This window comes from Ischnura elegans, chromosome 9, assembly GCF_921293095.1.
Source record: "Ischnura elegans chromosome 9, ioIscEleg1.1, whole genome shotgun sequence".
Taxonomy (NCBI): domain Eukaryota; kingdom Metazoa; phylum Arthropoda; class Insecta; order Odonata; family Coenagrionidae; genus Ischnura; species Ischnura elegans.
In genome coordinates, this window is record NC_060254.1 from 96315809 (window position 1) to 96341328 (window position 25520).

The 25520-nt window shown below is 37.9% G+C and overlaps 1 protein-coding gene across 1 annotated transcript; it reads right to left on the reverse strand.

Moving 5' to 3' along the window:
* Positions 1–12801: 12801 nt before the first annotated feature.
* On the reverse strand, positions 12802–24046 carry LOC124165437 (ejaculatory bulb-specific protein 3-like). Its single transcript, XM_046542846.1, has 3 exons — positions 23507–24046; positions 18100–18324; positions 12802–13245 (listed from the first exon to the last, which is right to left on the reverse strand). The coding sequence occupies exons 2-3, from the start codon at positions 18314–18316 to the stop codon at positions 13076–13078; spliced, it is 387 nt and encodes a 128-aa protein (XP_046398802.1). The 5' UTR covers positions 18317–18324; positions 23507–24046; the 3' UTR covers positions 12802–13075.
* Positions 24047–25520: the final 1474 nt, after the last annotated feature.

Consider the following 25520-nt stretch of genomic DNA (forward strand, 5'->3'; position numbering starts at 1 on the left):
CCCGGATTGTCCAGACATCGATATTCGAGTTATCAGGGTTCTAATGTTGATCATATGACTTTTCTAAAATTCTTAAAAACTTAAAACTCACTACTTATAAAATTTTCCGGGGCAAGATCCCCGGTTTGGGCCCACTCCAATATTTTTTGTAAGTCGGCATCCCTGTAAATTCTGCCATGTGGCCGCGAATTCCAAGTTTCGAGTTTTTCACCTCTTCTGGGTACCATTCTTTCCCGAGGAACGCCGGGTGGTCTGCTGGTATTCTGCAACTTACACTTATACTTACGGTGGGAACTCGTTGGAATCTCCACCAGTCCTTGTTGACCTCGGCTTCCTAAATATACGAATTGGAAAGGCAGCGCTTCGTCCGGGACGGATGATTGATGTCCCTCGAGCGATAAGGGCGCTTCCCTCCCTTCATCGCGAAATGACGACTCTTCATCTTCCTCTCTCTCTCTCTCTCTCTCTCATTTTATCTCCATATCCTCGTCCCCCTCCGGTCTTCCCAACATTTCTGCGCAGCGGAAACGGAGGAAAAGCAAACATTTCCAAATCCTTGAAAATTCTTATTGAGATTATTTCCCACGGTTCAGACGATTGTTCTCACATAATTCTCCCGTGTGTATTTTTTTCACGTAATTTGGTCGTTTCCCAGCTAATTAGGCTGGTGCGATGGAAGAAAATGGGATATAATTTGACGTTTTTGCGCGCGTGTCTTTCTATGACCTAGCTCGACTAGTAATACTAAAGATTTACGAAGAAATGCTTAAGATTCTTTCTTCTTTTGAAGTAAGCAACAGAGGTGCACAATTGTTCATTGTAACACACATGTAGGCATAGTAGCTTCCTCCGTGAAATATGGGATATTTTGTTTTTCATTAGTGATGATTACCGTTAGAAATCATTTAACAAAATTATGAACAATTAGATTCGGGCATTTAAAAGCAGTTCTCGTTAATAACTGATCTCTTGAAATGAGTTTTTCAGAGATATGTATGAAAGGACTTAATAGTCAAATTAAAGAAGAATGTTTGCCGACTATAACAGTGGAAAAAATATTTTACGATAAAAATTACTGCAGAAAATCCGTCTAAATTATAAATACTATAAATCATCACCTTGGAAAATTTTTTATGTTCGATATTTTTGGAAGTATTTTCATGTGTTATTTTAATCTTGAATAGTTAAATCATTAAATGTATTTGCTTATGTATGTAAGCTATATTCTTGTGCGGCTAATATGCAATACAGCCTTAACTGAAAGTATTTGCATTAATTAGTTTCAAATTTTTTTCTAGAAATCATGACGTATTTTTGAGTACATATCCATTTTTAATAATATCTTAATTAGTTTTCCTTGTGAACTCAATACTAATAAATAAGTAATTTTTGCAAAATACCTGATAGGATTTAGAATAGATGCATTAAACCTTACTTAGGATTATTGTGGAATATTTCTCTGGATACAGTACGCGAAAATTGGGACTTATTTTTTAAATTAAACACGTAAGCGATGACAGAAAGTGGTAGGTAATCTTGTGGAAAAAACTTAAGTTGTCAGGGCTGTTTTCTGCACATAGCAATGACGCCGGCGTGTAAGGTTTATAACATATAAGTGCTCAGTAAATTTATAGAGGTGATCGTAGGTCAAGTGGTCAAGTCCTACGTATTTTTCCTTCCAAACCAGCTGATACACGATTACAAGACGCCGCAGTGGGAGTGAAAGAGTGTTTTTCAAAAGAGACTTAATCGTGATCTTATCTTATTGAAAAAAATCAAAAATCTCCTCAGAATTATTCTCTCTTGCACCATTCGTGTTAGCCGTGAATTATGTAAATGTGCATCTTTTAGTGCCGGAAAAATTCCTCTTCATGCCTTTTTATTACGTCAGTGCTAAGAGTTGTCAGCTTGCATCCTTCCCTTCTATCATTGTCGGCTAAGGCTTAGCGTTCATTCATATTGGTGCGGGTGAATTAAGTGTGTAAAGGACTTCACTGATGAGAAATATCATAAACACGTATACGTGCGAGAATAATTCTGCATAAAACTAACTTTTTGCCCATTTGAATAATTATAAATCATTCTGTGGTGTATGTAACCGACAGAAATTATTTCTTCTTACCTCATGTGCCGTGCCATGTTGACATTCATAGGATAGGTCCTCTCGTGGGAATATAAACTTTTAGATATCTTATATTTTTTTAAGTAAAATTCAGGAAATTTCGTATTGTTTTATTGAAATTTTTCCTGTTATTCACTAATGAAAAGACTACTTCTTTGACTTGATGAAGTATCCTCCTATGGATCAAGAAAATAAATCAGTGGATGTTAACGAATTCGTCTTTTCATTTGTGAATATCAACTTCCACATAGTTGAGCCTGATACCATGGAACGTATTTCCCTGCTATGATTCTCAAATGAGCGTTGCTGGATGATGCGCTGCTATGGAGGATAATTTGCATGTATTTAATACTCTAGACAATACGTTTTTTCTCAATTTTTTATTTATATCAAGGTAACATTAAACACTGGGTTGTAATGTCTTTACCTTTAATGGACTTCAATAAACCCTGTGATTTGATGTTTGTATCGATTTTGCTGCTATGTGGTTAATGGTTAGTTTGTAGTCCTATTTTATGCAAAGTTATACACATTCACACTCTTACGTATTCGGTGATGTTGTGATGTAAGGGAATGAAAGTAATTGAATCACTCTTAACGACTACATATTTTTGATAATTTTTACTTGTTATCGATACATCTTTCAGGAAATAATTTTTACTTGTTATCGATACATCTTTCAGGAAATAATTTTTACTTGTTATCGATACATCTTTCTGGAAATAATTTTTACTTGCACTCTACTCCATATCTCGTGTGAGTAATCTTTGCATTTGAGTAAACATTACATTTTTGGAATTAAAAGTGAAAATTTCAATTCCACGCGAACCTCAACGAAAGGCATGATGAGCTTCATTAACCTCATCCACATGCAGGGGCGGATCCAGAGATGGCCTAGAGGGTGGGGGGGGGGGGGGGCTATAACCCTCCTTGGGGGATCCAATTTTTACTAAATAAAATGGTAATTTTGGTCGAACCCCCAATTCGACTGCCCGCGTATTCTTCAATTTTATAAAAACGCATCAAGGCCGTTAGCGCATCTCATCGTTGACAAAATCATGTATTTCATTAATAGTCCTACACCTCAAGAAAATGTCCGCCCATTAATTATGTGGAGGTCAAGACGACTTAATGATTTATTGGAATTCTTTCTATTCGTAATTTATCTTAAAGGTGAATGATTACTTCACCGCTCTGGAGCTAAGAAATTCTTTTCACGGGTATCCTTCTGCTAATAATTTTATAAATGAATTTAATAGCCAATTGTTTGACACTCAATTAAGCGAAACCCATAATTATATCGTCATAGAACTGGAAATGAACGTGAAGGGATGTCGTGGGGTTACATTTGGTGGAAAATTCCTTATGCTCCTTAATGATCTTAATTAAAACAGCATTTGTCATAAGTTGAAAGCGACCAAGAATTCTTCTTGTCAGAAGTCTGCTGTTTGGTTGTCATACATCTTTAATTCATATATTTTTGCCACGGATTTCACGTACTTTGGAAAGGTACTGCGATTAAGTGAAAAATGACTTCTAATTTCTACTACTGATTAATTTTATTACCTCGAATAATTTATTGGTGATTTTTGCGAAAAGTAAAATGAAACGTCGGATGCATTTAATATGAAATAATTATAGTTTCAAACTGAACTAATTTTACAGATTTTTTGATGAAATTTAATGAACTAAGAGCAATATTTCATCTACGTTGCATTTTTAGTGTAATTTTATTTCTTATACCATTCCATTCGAAAGTTGGCCTGGGTCGGTGAGGGTAGGGCTCAGCCATAACTAAGCCGCAGGTGTTCGAATTTCACTCCTATAGGGTAGAGGGGTCAGTTCCTTTCCCTGTGCCACCTTGCTCTTCTAGGTTTTGTTTGGGGGTTTCCCAAGGCTTCACCCGGTTTATGAACCTTGTACCCCTCGATTTGCATCCAAGTGTGCAACCCACTAAGCTAAAACGCTCCCCACTAAAGAAGAGCCAATAGGAAACTGGAAGAATAGCCGCGGGTTAAGGCTGACTCAGGTAAAACATTCATAGTAAATTACATGCAAGTATCATAGAAGTAAACAGGGAATGGAATGGTGTGGATAATATTAAACTTTCCTTGTTTATTTTATTTTGGTATTCCAGTTTTTAGTATTTAGTTTTCCAGTTTCCTCTACCGTAGATGTTTGAAATTCGTGTATCTGTGGCTTAGTTCTAGGTGAGCTCCACCCTCACCTATCCAAACCAACCTTCGACTTGAACCGACAGACGCATCTTAAAGATGACAGATGCATCCAACTTACCCTCAGAGGTTATTCCAGTGTTTATTTCTTTACAATTTATGTATAATGCAATGCAATGTTTATACATACATGCGACAAAAATAATTTGTTGCATAGTACCTACCAGAGTATAAAATTTATTCTCACGCATCGAACAGGAGAACTAGCGCGTGACTTCGGGAAAAGGTGACGATGTACCGAAGTGGTCATTTTGTGATTCGTCGTGACTCGAGTCGTGCGCTTAAAACATCGGCATCTGTCCCATTTAACCCATCCCCGCTCAGAAAACTATCTGCTTGCGATTGTGAAGATATTTAGTTACGCTACTCATTTTATCGCCTTTAGTAATCGAGTGAAATATTATGTTGATACATGAACCTTTTCCTTCATGTAGTTACTCTGGGTGGTAACGTGGTCAGAATCTTATATTGTTCGATTTCTACGAGTGATTTTGATAGGAAGGATGAATCTTCGGGGTAAGCATATTTTTTTTATTGAAGGAAAGTAGAAATAATCTATAAAATACCATTTCCTGTGTGATTTTATGATACTTGCGTGTAGCTTATAGACATTAGGTGTCCATACTGAATATCCGTTTGGCATCCATCTCTTTCCGCGGGTGTGCTTTTTTTCGACCGGCTTCAAAAACAAATATGTCGATGAAGTTATTGCAAACTTCGGCAAAGTATATGTGAAAATTTTACAGCAAAAAGGAGCGCGGGTTTTCTTCAAGAGCCTCATATACTCAGAATGGTGGGATATAGCCATGTGGCTATAGTGAGTGGAAATGGGTTGACATCGACGGAAGTCACGGGTGAAAACTGTATTTTTTCAATGCCGACGATAATTTGGAAGTAATTATTTCGACTCGCGCAATCGCAGTGTATCCCACGGTAATGTACACAACGAGTTCCTGAGGGATTTTTCGACGTTTATCTGTTGTCGTCGGATGAAATGCGTCGTCATTTGCTGGCTATGTTATCGCCTTTTCAGTCACACAACCAAGGTTGAATGCGTATATCATTATCTCGCATATACTTGGTTCGCACCACGTGCCCTTAGTTTTTTTCTCGATTCCAGCTTTTGAGCCGCACGCGGAAAGAAGAACGTACATCAAGTCATGCGGGAAAAATGCGTGTTCGGGCCAAGAACTAAAACACTGTGGAAATGAGACATTTTCCAAGCGTTTTATTATCCGTTTATATTACCACCGCATTACATCGTGATTGCTTTTTTGTTTGGTGTTTTCTCACACCTAGCCTAATCATAAAGTATCTCGATAGAAATATTGTGAAACACCTACTTAATGGTTAGGTATACAAATGACTCGCGTATTTAATACTCAGGGATTTCATGGGTGACCTTATAATTTTCCTCAATGAAACCCAATGATTTTCTCGCGAGCACCGGCACTAAATACGCTAAGCTGATCTTTTTTATTTTACGTACATAATTGGCGCAAAAAAAGCGAGCAAGCTGACGGAATTGAAGGGTTTACTGAGAAAATTATCTGTAGGCACTCCGCACTAGTTGAAAATTTGCAGCTGGCAACTTGTTAACGCTGCAATATGAAGAGTGTGTTTTTTATTTCTTTTCGGAGCTCTCTTCGTTAAATATTTTAAAATTTCTCAGAATAAATAAAGGATAAGTACCTACTGTCAATATTTCTATACATCTCTTTGAAAACTTTATCTTTATATTTTCACAGATGTATTTCTTTTTAATTTAAACTGTAAAAAGAGATAAATGTGTACAAGCAATTGTATATGTTTCAACACTGAAAATTTCAAAGTGACATCTTAAATTTGTCAATGATACTTAGCGTGCAGTTCTTTTCGGGATTTCCTCAGTTTTAAATCGTTATATATCACTAGTGTTTCAACGAACGACTCGTCCATGGTCATTTGGGAAAATAAGCAAATGTTAGTGAATAAAAATCGTCTAGGCGTAACTATAAACAATCACAACAACTAGGTTACCTTTTCCTCATTCGCCGGATAGGTCTGGGTTATTCCGAAAAAAGGATGACAGTGCTAATAAATGTTTCAATAAATAAGAATGAATGCAATCCATTTAGAAGGAAAAATTCGCTCTTTAAATGCGGCTCCTTAAGTATAAAAATTTGAATGAATAACGATGGAAAATTAATGATTGAAATACTGTTTAAGCGAGAATGAATAATGAAAAGTTTCAAATGAGACATCTCATAATTTGACCCATTATCTCCATACCATTCTGGACATTCCTGGATGCTGGCCTTTGCGATGCTGCGAGGTATTATCGGGACTGATATTTTGCAACTTTACTTCGAAAAGCCTCTGCACCTGTTGATGTGAGGGCATACTATCTTTGTTCATTACCATTCCATAGTTTTATGGACGCTTACAATTAGTATAGGCATTCATTTTCCGTATTGTAACGAACATATTCTTTGATTTCCGTATCTCTTGATTAACCTTATCAGGATTAACTACGTGTAATTGCGCCATTAAGATTATTAAGAAATAAAGACTTGGTTTTAATCGGCCAAGTTTTATCAAATAACCTAGGTTTCAGCAACTTTGTGCTCATATAGGGCAGAATGGGGTAAGAAGTTCAAAAAATTAAAAAACAAGCACAGAACGGTTTAAGAAAATTACCTCACATTTTTACTACACCTTTTGAAATGTATCGAACACAAAAATCAATTATACAGTGGAAAAAAATCTTAATTATATATTTTTTCCCAAAATCAAAACATTATGTCATTTGCCCTGTTCTGCCTCAGGTATGGGGTGGAATGGGGTAGTGTGAAAGCGAATTACAAGAACAAATTGAATATGTGACACAAATGAAAAACTCAACTTGTGTGTTCTTGTCTTTTAATTTGAATGAATATTTAGGTGCAGTACACTTTTACTTAGTCTTTTTTGAAGCCTAATCACAACATTCACTAACAAGTACGGAATCATCTGCTCCGGTACACGAGGTGTGAGCCAATTTCTTACAAGTGGGACTAGCGACCGAGCTTTCAACTGATTTTTAATGAAAATTGCCGCAGTATAAACATAGAGTTATCTCTTCACCCCATCATTCTTTTCTCCATTTTTTTATAACTTCCCCGTTCCGCCCCACCCGCTCTGCCCCAAGAATACGTTTACGCTTACCTAGGGACTGTCGCCCGAAAATGACGTTTATTTAGATGTTAAATAATACGAAACTAACGATAATTAGACGTATTTCAAACACATACCAAATATTACTGTAATTTAAACGCTTGAATATGACTTACCATAGATGCAAAATATTCCGAAGTTAGGAAACAACAGCTAAAATTCATGCAACTCACAGTTCACATGTTAAAACTTAATTAACTAAACCAACATGGCTGCATAAGATTAGCAATAATAAGTTTATCAATTTCGAATACTCTCTGATTGCCGACGGCACCTCCTTGCCGCAAAAACCCCCGAACAACATTCTGCCCCGGCCACCGTTCAACGCCGTTTTCCTTTGGGCTCATTTGGGTACGCAGTGCTAAGAAATAAAACGCTATGAGAATAAGAGAATGAGCATATGACGTACTATCCATTTCATTTGCAATCGAATGTATGCACCCGTGAATATTTGGCACTCTTTATTAAAATCGTATCTCACCGCTAACTATTTATTTCCCTAAAAAAAGTTAGGTGGCTCCTGTAAAACAATAATGAGCGTCTTCCCTCGCATGTCTGTCATGCGCTTGCGTAGCTCTTCTGTTTTTTTCCTCATGAAATTATCGCTCATCTTGATTTCCGCTCCCTTAGGCTGTCACCCCAACCTCAAGGACGTCCAATTTGCACGCACGCCACTGGGTGATAATTGCGATTTAGCGTGTTGTTCTTAAATTCTCCCCGAAACGCATCGAAGCCAACCAGTCAGTCAACCGGTGTAATAAGAGCTGTATATTATCTCACTATCTTTATTATGTATCGTATTCGTGAAATTTATTGCTGAAATAAATACGTACACTTAATTTTATCAATCTACGACCATTTCATTCGAATTTCCAGTCATTTTTAATGATTTTCAAGTTTTGCTATATCATGTTGCAATTTACAAAAATATTGTCTACGCTCAGTGCTTAATTTATAACGTTTTTTTGTACCGGAAGGAATTCCGACACATTTAATCCATGCGATTGTCAAATATAAGCACCCCCCCCTAAAACTTCCGAATATTTTAAACGATGAAATTTTTTGGCACGACCCAATTTTTTCAGAGAGGTGCCGGAACACTGTTCTAGTATGTCAATATTATCGGTGCCATGATCTCAATGGTCGGTAATTTTACTTCTTGGAAGTGGAGGGTCGTGGCGAAATCAAGAAACCCGTACTTTTTCCTTCATCTACGTAACACCCCACATGCTGGCTCAATCGGCGTGTGGCGGGGAATGTTACGACATCAACCGTAAACAAATAAAAGTAAATGCACTTACGAAGCTCCGCCCAGTATTTATTTAAGTTCTATCTCGCTCAGGGGGAAAACGAATTTCCTATACCGATCCGTTCTGCAAAATATCTTTAATTTTCTCGTTTCTGTCGGAATTTGCGAGGTTCTAATATTATGTTCTCCGTGTCGCTCTGAAATATATCTGTTCTCAAATGCTCAAGCAATTTAAGCCTAGCGCGCAGTCTCCGAGTCTCAAGTCCCTTGACAATGGATAAGTCGTTGAAAGCAGTTGAAACTCTATATGAAGCTGTGGAAAAGATATGAGTTTATTTTGGGACGATTCGATTGTGGTAGTGCGCGTAATATTTTGGATAATCTGGAGAGTAAGATGTCAAGGAGACCTAGTCCCGGAGAAAGATGTAGGAAATTATTTAGGATAATATTTCAATGATATTCAATTTATGCAATTTGAACTAAAATTTTCTATCAAATGTCGCGGATGACTATGGAAAATTTCTCTACTCACCGTAAATTATTAATTACGTGGCCATTACTCGATACTTCGAATTATTTCAAATTTACATCTTTGTAACAGATCTTCACTTTCCCCTTAGACACGACTGACAATTGTGAACGCCTTGTAGTACTATGTACCTAGAGAAAATCATTGACACGTATAAAACTACGATATGTGTATGAATCACTACATAAATCGTATATTAAATTACGTGAATATAACCACATCCATCTAATTGTGGTCCTAGTTTCTTTCCAATCCTGGTTTTCATTCGGTACCATCGTTTTCGACCTGATTGGAGTAGGAACGGTATCGTATTGAAGAGACTTTACTCTTACTCAAGGATATTCATCTCACTCAGCATACATATCTCAATAGTCTCTATTTTCCCAAAGTCATTATCCCTTAATATTTCTTATTCTTCATCTGCATACTGCCCCGCAGGCCACCTCATTAATCGTATGGTGTCAGGACATCAGACCAGGGTAAAAAACTACTTCCATCCACATCTACGAGGTACTGTGTAAGTCACCACCAGGGTGTGTGGCAAGGATGTGATTCCACATCTCATGTTCAGCACTCATCCTTGCCTTAATCTGACACGCGCTCATTCGGAGGATGAAGGCCAAGCACTCAGGACAGTGACACGCGGTTACACCAGAAACTAGGATAGTGCTAAGGAGACGAACATTCTGCCATGCTGATAAAACTACTTGTAAATAGTAGAAAAAGGAAAAGTTAAGTTATTAAGTGATTCATAACATGCCAATTATGACAGTTAGTCTTTACAAATGTGGTAAGTTATTTATTAAGTATGTAGCGTCTACTTAATCTAGTTAGAGTCATTCTATCCTAGAGTTAAACCAAAGTAAGTATTATTGTCCTATTATTATTATTCTATAGTTGAACATCAGGCAAAAAGTATTATTCTTGAAATTTGCGCAAGAGATTTATACTAAATTTTTCCTTTCTATTGGTTAGAATTTCCCATTTTAAATTTATAAATAATTCAATTACACTTCTATGTTTATTGTAACAATTTTTATTAATCATTATCATGCATCGTTCCTCGTTCATCATTAATCATTGCGTAATTATCAATCCTATAACTATCCAATCGAGAAAATATTGTTCCCTTTTATCGTTTCTGTTTTTGTTTCTGTCAGTATGAAAAGTATCTGTTTTTAATCGCCCAAGCAATTGAAGCCTACTACGAAAACTCTCGAGTCTCTGGCGGCTTTAATTTGTGCTAAAGTTGCGTGACGACCTATCTTCGATCTTTGCATTTTTTATGAAAAGCTCTGCTATTCCTTTTACCTTATTTAGCTCGATAATGAAATATTTATGCGCGGGATTCTGCATTCTAGGTTCGGCTGCATGTGTGAAAAGTATCACCTCTCCTTTTTTGTTAAAATCTTTTTCCATCCCCACAGTTTTCGCATCTTGGAGTTCGATCATAAAATAATTTTCTGCGTAGGCGTGACTTTATGGAAGTTTTTTCTAACAAGAAAGGGTTGCTGCTGAAAATGCTCTATCAATTTTTGAAGATAATTTCGAACGAATTGCCTTATGTTTCTCATGAATTGCCATGAGAAAAATTTCCTTGCATTTGGAATCCCGTCGGCTTCCAGGGCCACTGCGCAAACGACTATGCTACTCGTCGCTCGTGTTATCTAGTGCTGGGCACGGAGCCGAGGTGCTTAGAGCGAGTGTTGGCCGCGATTTAATTTGGAGCTATCGATTATTCATTTGACGTGGGATTTTCGAAGCATCCTTATTCTTACCATGTCACCTACTACTCATATAATACATAGGATTCACTTGTTATTAGTAATTGGTTGGCTGATAATTATGCAATTGCCGAAAAAAAGCTATCCTCTGCAATTGAGATTTAATTGAATAGTAAGCTATTCAGTTGTACGAAACGTATCAGTTAATGCTCTCGTAAGTATAATGCATAAATCGGGATGATAAAAGAAAGATGTTAGAGATTTTTATTGCCTTTCTTTTTAATTTGATGTTAAGCGCAAAAAAGGAGGTATTGGAAGTGGTATTAAATGTTTAAAAATCATAAATATTAGTGAGAGTAATTTTTGAATGTGTGAATGGTGACTTTTTGATGTGTCTTTAAAAAAATATATTCATCATCTTCATCCGAATCTTCAGAATGAAAATATATATTTCAGTTTTTTATGAATACAGAAGAATATATGCGTAAAAAAGTATATTGCGTCCATAAGCAATTTGCTGAAAAAACGGCGCTCCGATTATAGCGTGATGACAAATGAAAAGGAAACTATGTACTTATCCACCAATTTAATTAATTGAATTGGTGTTTAGAGCGAGTAGTCTGATGACCTGATTATAAATTGGTGGATAAGTACATAATTTTCTTTTCATTTGCTAGAATGAACTTCCACAAAGTTGAGCAGGACACTATACAGAATAGTGTGATCTTGGGACTCGGCGCAGGCAGTCATGTTTGACTCACCGCTCCGATAACTTCTGAGTACAAAAACCTCCAGTTCCTCCGATTACCTCCGTCAGGGGCGCAGCTAGGAATTAAGGCTGGGGGGTGGGGGGGTTTAGGTGCGACTAATACCGGGGTGTGTGGGGGTATGGAATACCCACCAGGATAAGTGGTAGGTGCGAGATTAATAACTTGCGGAATTTTAAGATAAATGGTTCAAAATGGTGAGTTTTTTCGGCTTTGTGAGGGATATTTTATTAATCCTTACACTATTCTATTAGTGATATCAATCCAATTAAGTAAGATGGCTTAAACTTAAAAATTTCTCTGATCTCTGGGGGGGGGTTTTATCCCCCAAAACCCCCCCTCGCTGCGCCACTGACCTCCGTCCCGTAACCCTACCTCTGATTGACGCCCAACCTCTCTCGGTAGTACCAGAGGCACCTGGAGAAAGCTCCACCATTGCCATTTAACGATTTAATCAGCAGAGATTCAATCAGCCTCCAATTGGCAACGCGACTGATTTCTCATGACATTTTGACCATTTTCTGATATGGCTCCGGGGATGGAAATCCCTTCCGTCCCTTTTTCCGTCGCTGTAACAATCGCTGGTACCTTCTTTCTGCCAATCAGAACGGAAGGCCGCTAACAGCGGTTGTTACGTCACGATTGTCTTTTAATTACATGACAGATTTATTACGGAAAGTGATGGAGTAAGCGATGGGAAATGAGACGGTGGGAATAACTTTGTGATGTAGAAAATGATGGGTCGAGCGATCACTCTTTTGGCCTGTTAAAACCTATCTTTGGCGTTAAAACTCTTTAGGAACGGAAAAAATGGTCGCGGGCCGGGAAAACAGGCTTACGGTTACCTCTCTAAGTGATACTAACAGTAACGTTTCAGCTAGAGATCCATGTTCCTCAATCGCAAGAAACTGGCGAATGTTTCGTTATAATTTCTAAGAGAGAAATTTATAGGATCGTTGTGAAAAGAGCTCTAAAATGATGTAGAAACCTTATGCATACTTTTATTTTCATTAAAAAAAAGTACAAAAGTCGTTACAATGGCAGTGTCCGTGATTTGCAAGTGTAAGGCAGCTATATATATTTAGCCAGCCTGATATGATTCCTTCCGTGGGTAGTATTAAAGGATTGGGAGGTTATAATGAATGAGATCTTTACGCTTGGCGTCTTTTTTCTTATCAACGTTGCTTACGCAGTCTGCTGTGACTTCATGGGAAAATGCGTTTCTTTATTTTTTTTTCTAAGATTTTTTTCCAAGTCATGATGCTTGCTTGGCCCTCAGCGATCCGTCGGGATCGAACTTCTCGCTCAGCTCCTTCCACTGGTCCTTCCTGTTCTGCTGCAAGTACTTGGTCACCTTGTCTATCCCAGCCTTCTGCCTCTCCGTGCACTTGCTGCAGTCAGTCCTAATGGCGTCCGGAAGGATAACTGCAACGGAAAATATTTATATAGAGCCAATAAAACATCCATTTACATCGGAAATGATACGATATCATTGTCAACCTCTTGAAATTCAAACTCAAAGACTTTTACGGTGATTCGATGGGTTTTCACTATTGAAGGAAGGCGTTTTACATTTTGACCTGATTTTAAGTCACTAAAAATCTTGCTTCATGTAATCACGCCCAAATGTTTAGTGAGATTTAATAAGGAAATATATTGCTACAGACAATTCCACAGAGTATTACTCTATGACAATACTTATGCGTACAATGGTGAAGGAGCTGAAACGCTAAGTAATGATATGATCCGATGAATTAAGATGACCAGAATTCCGTACCATGTAATAACAGTACCTACTCAACGATATGTTATTTTACTTAATGTTTAAATTGTTATTTTTCATTTCTTTTCGACATGTTTTCCCCTTATTATTGAAAATACCCGTACAATTAATATATGGTGTTCCTTCCGAAATATTACCATCTCCATGTCTAGTATTTACCCGGAAAGAGAATTCTTGGTCATTATGTAAGAGGCGGGGATCACTCCCTCTCAGCCCGTTGTATTTTTTCATTTACTATTGCTTGATTAAAACTTAGGCTGACATTTTTTAATGTTCTGGGTATTTGAAGTTACCTATATTATTATTTCTTCGAATCTCAAAGGTTAATATTTTACATTTGAAATAATAATAACATTTTGAATGCTGAGATGCCGGCAAATGTTGATAAGGGTAAAAAATATATTATTATTATTAAAATGTCACATGCCTTTGTCGGGTGGTAGCATGCAGGTCAAAAATACATATATAGAGTCCACAGTACAAAATGCTAATTACAAATGTAGAAGTTCAAACAGGTCCTAGAAATTCAATTTGTTTCAGCCTCGTTATCAAAAACCGGTAATTAATTGAATAGAATATTTCCTTGGGTAGATCATTGAAGTATTCTATCTCCCGATGTATGGAGGAAAATTTTAGCGTATTTGAGGGCTCCTTCGGTGGCTCCTTCTTAAAAATCATTCCTAACTAGTAAACAACTAACATATCTAGTTCCTCATAGCCTGTTAGACTTGTAACGCAGGATCACCATTGAATGCTTTATAGGCACCCTTAATTTGTGCTTCTCTCCTTCTTCACTCTGATAATATCCGGTCTAACATTTTCAACATCTCCGTATCACTTGCTCCCCTGTTAAAATTTTACATCGCAAAATACGTATCCTCAAAATTCATAGATGGTTGCTATAATATTTTAACTCGTAAATCTTCGCGAAAAGAGAACGGTTGAGTGGGAGTCTTGCATCCTTAGGCCTGTTTGGAACCGAGACATAGCCAAAAAGAACTTCTAAGTGATATAACAGCACTTTATTAGTCTAAATAATAATGCAATCTTAGATGGCACGAGCCAGAGGCCATACTAGGTAATCACTGATGTGATGGAACGAAGTACTGGTAATCGAGTTACTTCTAACGATTACACCTTCGATAATTTTTACTTCTAATCAATGCATTTTTAAGTATGTAACTTTTACTTGTAATCCACTCCAAACTTTGTGCGAATAAGCGTTACATTTTAGTAGGTAGTCAAAAGTGAAAATTAGAATTTCACGCGCGCTTATCGAAAGGCAATTCCAGCTACATTTATCTCTTCCATGGGTGTACAATTTTGGAACAACCTATTCATTTTGTGCCCACAGTTACTAAATCAAAATTATTATTCTATTCAATGGCATCAAAAAATAAAAATTCTGGTTTTCATGTAAGTACTCCCTGTTTGAGATAGTATTGACAGCGATTACATTATTCAGGGGAACAAAATTAAAGGTAATCCTACTGATCCCTTTTTCAAAGAGTAATTTGTAATTGTAATTAGAAATATTGTAATTACAAATTACTCTTTGAAAATATAATTTTAATTTACAAATTTGACAGTGAAATTCAAATTCAGCCATCTTAATTTTTTTCCATGAAGCTAGGCAATTTAGGTTGTTAGTCGAGGTGTGGCTGTTGGATTCGTTTGAATGGGCCTTAGTCTGAAGTGAGCTGAGCCCACATTTATCTAACAAATTCTTCGAAGTGAGGAAACAAATTAATAAGTGAGATCAAAGTGTATTATTTACCATGGAAGATAGTTTCATATCGTGGGATCAGGGAATTAGTTGCAACTATATAAATGAGGGAAAATCGGATAGATATGAAAAATAGCACTTCAAACATTTCATAAATTAATGTAATGCTGCGTAGGTATAGATGTTAGAAGTACGAAGTTGGTACGAAGATGTGGTCATTTTAATTTATCGGATCATACCTTTACTAAGCGCTATTGCTCTTTTACGATTGCATTCGTAAGTAATATATGTAGCAATATATTTACGTAAAAGCACACTAAACGTTTGGTATAATTACATGAGGTAATAACTGTCAATGTGTTGAACTTAGGAAGCAATGGAATACACCTGTAGCGGTATGCTATCGCTATAGGAGTAAGTAGAAAAATTTAGTATCTAACGATGGTAATAGCTAGGCCAGTGAAGCTGATTGACTTGTAGCCGCCTTCATCTTGGATGAATAGCATTTCAAAGTATCAAAGCTTGAATATTCACTTTTGGTGGGAGGAAGGGCGCCACCTATCAAGACGTGCGAACCACTCTGCTAATTCCCACAAATATGACTCTAAAATATGACTTCGGAAAGCATTTGGCGTTGTTAAGCCCACTCCTTCGACCTTGGTCGCTGTTTTAACCTTCATCTCGAGAATTCGTCTGCTTGAATATATTAAGGTCTGCGTCAAGGATTTTCAGAAAGCATGGGCGCAGCATGAACGGAAGCTGATAGATACCCTGCTGGAGTTATAAGCGCCAGTGAACTCTATCATCCTCGCCACTGAAAATGGAATCGTACGTTTACTTTACTCGCAAAGGAATTTATGTTCCAATGGACGGTAAAGCCACGGTCCACGTCAGCTGCTGACTGCCTCCTCAGCTGAAACTTTGTGTGGTAACAACATGAAGAGACTTCGAACAGTGCAAAGGAAACATAGGCAGTAATGTTTCCGACACGGAAATTTCATAAATCTGTAATACAGTATATTCGTACGGGGAAACTTTTTATCCATTGATATAATAATATTTTTCGAAAATATGCTCGTTCTGGTCTCAGTTGTCATAGTGATTCAAGAGGTTCTACTTTAGCTGTACTACCTAAAGCAAATACTTACACCTTGTGATACTTTAAATTATTTAGCTTTAATCGAGAACCTCGTTCAATATAAGGTGAGAGTCCACATAATGCAGCCAATTTTCTTCAACGTTTAAAAGCAACAATTTTTTCGGCAACGGTCGTATTTTATCGAAAGGCCAATTTTAGTCAGATTTTCTCCAAATTAAGGATTGCTCACACAATCTAAACAAGCATGGACGAGATGGTTGCGATAAAAATTGAAGCAACATGTTGAATATGTTGACATGGATATAGGTGACGGCTTCCTAGTATTCCTCCGCGAAGTCTTGTTGCGGAGGAACTTGTCCGGAAGCCGTTAACAACGTGGAGAAACGACGCGGGGACCTCAGATTCAAAATGTTGACATATACAATGGGAGGTGAAGTCTTTGGTGGCCATATTTCAGGAGAACTACAGGAGATGGTGCAGTGATAGAGTGACTTTCACATATCACTGTAAGGCAAGAAAAAAGCGGGATAGTGTGATATTTTCATCTCCGGTCAACAAGGCTGCTGGAGTGAAACAGGGGTTCTTGGGTGGGACGACCTCAATATAGACAATTTTTAACGAGAAAAATACGGTTTTTAGCGTAATATAGGAACAGCAGACTGGTTGGACCGCGAATTTTCTATAAAGAATATATATCTACCAGAGTGGTGGATATACATGTAGAATTGCCTATTTCCTCGAAAATCAAGGAATAGAATTTTAATGTTAAATATGATAGTTCTCCCCTCCCCTTCTCTCTTAAATCATTTTCTCGACCTTTTTTTTTTAATTATTTAATAATATACTTAATAATAACAACCATTTCTCCTTCTCCAATCTTCCCTTATTGAATTTTCTACTTGTGGCCACGCTTTCGTCTATTTCGACGAGTTCCTCCAAGTATATACTTTTCTTGGCATATTCTGTATATTCCAAGAAGTTACTTGTACTTATTAGTAATATAAGACAAGAGATCCTAGCATAGAAATTGCTTATAATTTTTAAAATTACTACCGATAGCAGCGGTGGTTTTGAACCATAATGTCTCCATTAATTCTTGCACTTTATCCCTCGACGATAATCTTATCGCTATCCTTAGACGATACGTGGCACAAACAAAACCACAGTTAAATATAAATATATTAAAATGAAAGATCGGTGCCTTGAAAGGTGTTGTTGCTTAAACTGCTGAAAAACTTGCAGGTACAGTCTCACGTTGCATACTTTCTCTTGTACCTCCAAAATTTCCTCAACACCTGCAATTTCCTACAATTGGTCTTCTTACGTGAACTTAATTTTAGGATGAAACCTTCCTCTTGTAACTATAGGTAGATATTCTTATCATCCTGCGTAGAGAATGCATATATATCCTTGACATTTGAATAATAAGTTACACGCATTTGCCCAGCTTTAAATTCCGGTTGTCCCATGTAAAATTGAACTGTCCGCTTGTTTATAGTTGGCAATGCAAGTAACCAATGAATGTCGCCTAGCAGCATTTTCTTTTTGGATATTCTTTTGCCGATAAAAATATTCAGCGTAGCGTTATAGAACAGAAACCTAGAGTCACGTGTCGGAACGGAAGAGTCTTGAGGGGTAAAAGCGTTGGTGTTGTAGTGTTCCCTTACTTACCCTTAAGTTCGTTTCCTTCCTTGGTGCAAGGTCCCTTGTCCATGATGCATGCTAGGTATGAGTTGAGCAGACGGGTGTTGCTCAGGAATCGGTCGACGTTCACGTAGTCGAATCGCGTCGTGTACGCCGGCGATTTCCCCTCGCGGTCGGCGGGCCACGAGCTTCCCCCGGGCAGCATGCACACCAGCGCCACCAGCAAGTATCCCAGGATCATCATCTTGGCGCCTGCGGTGAGAATACAAATGGACAACTCAAGATTTCGACCAGTCACTCCAGGAGAACGACTTCTATTTTGGGTGCACGAATATGGAGTCTGCTTGGTTGGGTGTATGTTTGTGGGCAGTAGCTGGCATTAGTTTTCGCTTGGGAAGGGTATTGATAATAATTGTGTCGTCTTTCTCTCGTTTGCGAAGTTAGGTCCATGCATGGGTGGATCCAGGTTTTTTCTGTGGGGGAGGCGGTAACACAAGGGTTTGACGAGCAAACGGTCCTCTCATATTTGAGATAAAAAACAACATACAACAATTACTGTATGAAATATTCACTTACATTAATATCAAAGTTGTTAAATAAAATTAAATATTCGAGGCTCCGTAATAACAAAATTAAAAAAAAATAAAACTTGCGTAAGGATAGCCATATTAAAATTTTGTTAATATTTAAGCGTTTTGGGGGGGGGCGTGCACCTGTGCCCCTCCCCCTGAACCCGTCTATGGGTGCTTAATTAAGTTTTGGTTGCAGCTACAATTCTACTACCAAATTTTAATTGATTTCAGTGGCAAATGATTGAAAAAGTTGTAGGTAGGATTACAATCACGAATGCAATTATTTTCAATTTTGCTCCTGCTGTCAATATTTTCTCAAAGAGGCGGTACTAAAATGCAAACTAGCATCATAATTATTATTTAATGCCGTTTTATAAAATAACGACTAAAATATTTGATTTAGATACTTAGGGAATATGTTAATGTTCCACCAATCGAGACAAGTTGGCTGTATTGTAAAAAATAAATGAAATTGGAGGCCATAGATATCACTGAAGAGTGTGCCGATGATTGCAATGAATATGAGCATTTCCCTAAATGTTGCTTCCGTTATGTTTTCGATCACATTGCGTGCAACTAATCATATGAATAAGATTTTGCCGTCATCATTCTCAAATTAAAATTAATAGTGAACGAGAAAAATTTTCCAACCAGAATTATGGGAGCAATTGATGCACCAAGTTGCAGGCCGTAGTTATTTTGACTTCATTGTCCTATTCTCACTGATACATAGAAATATTATAGCTTGCTTCAAGCTTCGTCATTGTGAATAGTAATTCACGCTTATGACAGATGCTATTAAGGCCAATGAATCTTACCTTTCTAGGCACTAATATTTGCAAATTGGTCTCATGCATACCCCTCTAGCTGAGTGGTACAATGAGGTAAATGAATCGGTCTATCAAATGGATTACTGATTGAAGTTCAAATTACAAACATTATTGAGCATTTATCTCCATCTGCCTCGGTATCTTGTTATGCAATCTACCTCGGCCGTGATGACATTGTCACTGCACACATTATTTTCTGGCTCATTTCCTTGAAACACTTTTTCTTGTTTGTTAGCCAAAGGTATTTTGATGATTCTCACAGTTTAACGTGTTTGGAGTGAGTGACGAAACATTCCGCGTGCTCGGTGAGCAATAAGGCAATTTAAAGGTTGTCACGCGTTCTAGTGCAAAGGTTTTTTCATCAAGAATCAACATCGCTATCATTTGTCGATTTCGGTGCTCAAACCCACGTCTCAAAGCTACTGGGCAGTTAGTATGGTTAGGCTATATCAACTCTTCCTTATAAAGCTTTGAAATTGAAGGAAGAAGATTTTCTAGGAGTTTATTCTTCTGTTTATTTAATAAAATAAAAAAAATAATGAGAAAATTATCCATTTTCATTTTATAGAATATGAATTTTATATTCTCCAAGTATAAACAACATCGCGTTAGTTTAATTTTCGAACTAATACAGGTGAAATCAAAGGCAACTCCTAAAGGTGAAAATCCCATCGAATATCCAGCAGTTGAAATATTTTGCTAAGGCTAAGATCGTGGAGAATTGTATGTTTTGCGTATGCGGGTGTTGGTGTTCAGAAAATCCGAAATCCAATGAAGAGGGAAGGGAGAGACATTTCCTTTCCCCCTCCTCCGCTACGGCTGACCTTCTTCGCTCCCCCACCCCTTTCTCCTGCTTCACCGCACTCGATCCAGACCACCCCCTCCCACTCCTTAGCAACCCCTTCCCCATTTCCACCCCATCCCCTTAACGACGACTTCTGCATTAATCTTCTGTATTGGTGTACCTAAAGATCCGGGCTCGTCTTTGAAACCGGTCTTATGACAAAGAAAGCGGTGGACGAGAAAGCATAATTAATTTCCCATTCGTTTGAACCATTGCGTGATCCATGATTTGGGATCAATATTTGCAAACCAGCAAATAATTTTATGAAGCTTAAGTCTTGCGTGCATGAATTGTAAACGGGTTAATGAGAATTTCCTCTTTTTATTGAAAGCGAGCGAAGTATCTCTGTGAAAATTATTTGCGGCGAAATAAAGCGAAGCAATCGAAACCGGTTTCAAGACTAATTCAAGGATAAATGTTCCCGGGGCAATCATTAAGTATAAACTCAAATCATTGCGTCTTATCCACTTACTGGGCATTTTCCGTCGGAGATTGGGCAATGGAATGATATTCCGAATGAGGAACCTGATCTCTATGAGGGTGTTTTATCTCGCAACTTTTCCAAGGCGCCTTTTATAGATTCGACTATTACAACCAAGCAGAAACATGTGTTTATATACCATGATCTTAACTACGATCACAATCGCGGATCTGATTTCTTATGATTGTCTGAATCGTATACTTTTTTATATAATGAAATGTAGCGAATGTGATGATTTATGTATTTTACAAACGATTATTTATTTTAATTTTCATACTACCTTTTTGATGAAAGGTACTGTATGGTACTTTAATGTGCTTGTTTCTATTGTGGGGAATAGGCGCCAAAATTGATAGCGTTTACTATGTTTAGCAGTTGAAAATATTTTTTTTAATTTTGCCTAGTGGCTCAGGTTGTTGTTCCATCCAGAACAAATTAAATCTCAAGTGTTTTTAGGTTGACAGCTAATTGAATTTATCTCGTGGTGATTCATCCCTTTTTAGCACTCGCATTACCATCGCTAAACTTGAATATTTTTTTATTTCATACGATGATTGAGTTAGTATCATACTTTCTTTGGTTGCTTAACCAGTAGGAACAACGATATTGCTTCCTTATATTTAACGAGGTTAAATACGGACGTTATTACTTTATCTTCTTGCTATTACTTATCGGCAATCTTTTACTGAAATCCGAATTTACAACATCCGTGATGATCGCCTGAAGTGGTGTTTAAGTTCAAAAATCTACTATTGTAACATTTGAATTTGGTAATAAAAAAGTGTAAAGTGGCCACGGTAAATTATTATTATTATTATTATTATTATTATTAAATAATTAGTTACAAGTCGACCATGAAGTCGGGTGGTAACATAAAGTTAGGAGGTACATTATAATGATATTAAATAACCCACAGAGAATTAACGAAAGGAAAAATCTCTTTCTTATGTTTTTCATTATTCTTTATCTTCTTCTTTCAATTAATTTCTAAAATGTAAGTGCGCCCACCCGCTTAGTTTTTGAAATTATAAAATTAACAATTTCAATGTCATTTTTTTTTAATTTCATAATTTTTCCCAATTTCAATGTCATTTTTAAAGTTTGAATGTACTTTCTATTTCTAAAGGATTTTTTTGCGGATTAATTGGAAATTATCATAATGGAGGATATAGTCAGAATAAATAAGTTTTCCTGTTGAACCCATCTTTGAGATTTTTCAAGGTCTAAGGAAATGTCGGGAAAATGACTTAAATCCCAGGACTAATTTACATTCGCATGAACGACGTCCAGTCGCTCATTTTGGCCTTCATATTCTCATAATTGTGTTTAATTGCTCCCTTTGTGTCAACACGCATCTTATACGTAAATACGGAAGTTAAGGAAATTATATTTGCATACGCTGGTGGATAGCCTTCGTCATTCTGTTTAGCTGTTTGGCATTTGCGGTGTGCTCACGTTTACTCGGTGATCCAATCAGTCTAAGGGTGCACTTATGTTTTGTCGTATGATTCACAAAGAATTTTTCGGGAGACTTAAGTAGTGGGTTGTGTCCAGAAATCACGTATGAACATGGTAATCCGTGACGTCAGCTGTAAATGTCAAGACTTGTATCATGCTTTGTAGTAAAAATCATAAAATATTATTGAAATATATATTTTTATAATTTTCATAGGTCATTCGCTTCACGTTTGCTCACCAGTATGGACCATGAGAAAATCATTCTAAGTGAATGCATGTAAATATTTGTAGGGGCGTTTTTGTTGACTCATTTGTTTTTGTGTCGGTAGTCGTCGGTGAGGTCGCTGCTAAGCATGGCGGATGAATGAGACAAAGATTTTAATGCCTCATTAACGAATTATGTAGTTAATGACTCATTCCACGACGTATCACGGAAGAAATTCGTGGCGTGGGTAAGAAAATATCCATCGGTAGCGAAAGCATTTATTTATTCACACTTCCAAGGCTTGCGCGTGAGACGGGCTGTCTTGACAGTGGTCATTACACAAAATGCGTCAAGAGCGAAAACTGGATTGTGAATAGCAGTAGTCGACATACGTGAGTGATGCGCGATCGAATTGATTTGTCTGTGAGGAATGCATGATCACGACATACTTTTATGAATAAGAATGCGCGTTAGTAACGTCGGAAATGTCGTCAGTATCAAAGCCACTCAATGTTTTTCACTGTTTAAGGTTTAATAAAATAATTAGCTAATGAACAGCCCTGTGTCCCTCGCGTCGTCACCAATCCTTGTACTTAATCTACCATTTCTCGGGGGAGACCAGTCTTTTGATTAGAAGCTTGAAGTAAGCGCTAGCCAGGCGATATATTTAGTGAAACGAGAGTAAAAAAATAGTGGTGATACCGTGTTGTTCCCTTGACAGTCTTTTTAGTGCTCGGTGCGAAGTCAGTTTAAGTATAATTTAAAGTTTACTCTGTCTCCCTAACTTTATGAAGGCTAACGATTCGAAAAAGGGGACATTGGATTAAGTCAAGTTCAAGGTCCATAGTAATTTCGTCTGCGGCATATTCTCACCTTAAAACACTACGACACTATGGAAAATGACCGGTTGTCAGTCTGTGATTCTTGCCCAAAATCGTTTTAATATTTTACATCGGGCGACGAACTAATCGAGACTGGGGTTCGTTGCAAACCCCGTTCTTCACGTTGCAAACCCCGTTCTTACATTCCACAGTCACCACCTACCTCTTGTTCTCAGCGTCTTGTTTTGTTTCCTCTTCTCCCCTCTCCTGATCTTTATTTCGGCGCCTGGTTCCTCTTCTCGACTCTCTTTCCGGCCTTATCGTCCTCTTCTACTCGCGTTCTTCATCCACCTTTCGCCTCGCCAAGCCGTCCTCAGTGTTCCCGGTCGGAGCAGCGCCACACACGACCCCCGCTTCTGTTCGATTCCACCGCCTTCCCTGCTTATTCCCCCCTCCCCTCCTTCCCACCTTCGCCTCTCCTTATTTAAACACTTACTCCCTCGTCGACGTGCAGGCGACCGCGATTGCGTGGTTTATAGACCTCTCTCTCAGCTGCAGTGCTACACAGCGGCGCCTCACCGCTGGCCAGGGACGACCGGCCGTCGAGGTGCAGCTCTTTGACCAACAGCCGGCGCGAACCAGTCGGTCAGTCAGTTAATGGAGTGTGTCTCGCGTGAAGCACTCGGCTCTCGCTCGCGCCCTTGTCTAAATTTGGTTCGGCCGGTGCTGTGGTCGCCTCTCCTTGGTCGCCGAAAAACCTCTTCCTTTCGCTTCGTCGCTCGCATATATACTGCGTCTTCGAATTCTTTCCCTCCACCGCCTCACGCCTCCTCCACCTCTCCTTACTCCTCTAACTCCTCCCTACACACCAAAGGCTACTACTCCTCGTTGTTTCCTCCACAATCATCCCTCGGTGCGTTAGATAACGGTTGGACGATATGCCGAGGTGGGGTGGTGTTTCCGAAAATAAAGACGACTTGCCAGCTTGCTGGAAATTCCCCCACTAGAACGCCTACTATGGTGGCTACTATGGTATCGGTAGCGAAAGCAGAGGAAAGTCCACATTTCGACTTTCTCGGCTCCCTCCCTCACATTCACCCCATGATATTTTGTGTTTTAGTTTATGTTAATATTATTATGCATGAATGAGTATCACTGAATGACGCAGCCTTGCCCTCGAGCATGATTCATTAAACATTGAGGTTGAGACTATGGTACTTTATGTTTTCCTATTTTCCTCATTTCGGTTGGTCCTCTCATTCCTTTTTACGTAAATGAAGGGAGGCTTGTGGGCAGGTTCATCATTGTCGTTGATTGCTCTACATCCCAGTAGTGATGGGTGAAAGTAATCGATTTTCGGTGATAATCGATTATTGTGGTCCGATTGTTTCGATTATTTAATCGATTATGGGGTGTCGGTGTAATCGTTGAATCAATTATTTAAGCTCGATCTTCATTTTTTTAAATCGGCGGCACTAGTTGTTTTCATGTATATCTCCAATCGCGTGATAATCAAGTACCGTTGGCTACATTTTTATATAACAATTATATCGCAGTATATTTGAATTGCTAGTGATAGGGAAAATTCGTATCGAAAAATCGTATGATGTCCTCGCGATTATCCAACATAAAATCGGTATAATCGTATGATTTGTTGCCTGTACATAATCGGAAGAATCATATGATTCGTTGCCTGCATATAATCGGTAGAATCATATGACTCGATGCCTACTAAAAATCATGTGATTCTACCGATTTTCAAAGTAATCGATTGTGCCTTCCCGATTTTTACACTGAATCGCTACTTGGGAACCGATGATCATTTGATACGATTAATCGATTACGGCGGAATATCGCCCATCTCTACATCCCAGTATGTTGCCTTTGCTTACTCTCCAAAGTATAAATGCATACTCTGTATATATAAATGTTCTATTTCAGTAATATAGTAAATACTATACTATAAATGTCTGTATATTCACCATAAATCCTCATTAGTGGTTATGATCTCGTTCTATTGCCAATTTACATATTTAACTCTAAGAAATAGGAAAATATGAAACAGGAAACGTTGTCATACCATTTTCCATCCATGGTGTCACTCCTATTGGCTCCCTCGTGTCTACTTCTGCGCCCCGCAGCCATCTATTTTGCCGTCTACCTATCTGTTTCTCTTCAATCGAGTAAATATTTGATTTTGGTATTCTTAAGATATCCAATATTAAGTGACCAAACCG

Coding starts and splice junctions, on each gene's coding strand:
- LOC124165437 (XM_046542846.1), bottom strand. CDS start 18,316: ATGATGATCCTGGGATACTTGCTGGTGGCGCTGGTGTGCATGCTGCCC. Junction 13,246..18,099: donor GGAAGGAAACGAACTTAAGG/GTAAGTAAGGGA, acceptor TTTCCGTTGCAG/TTATCCTTCCGGACGCCATT.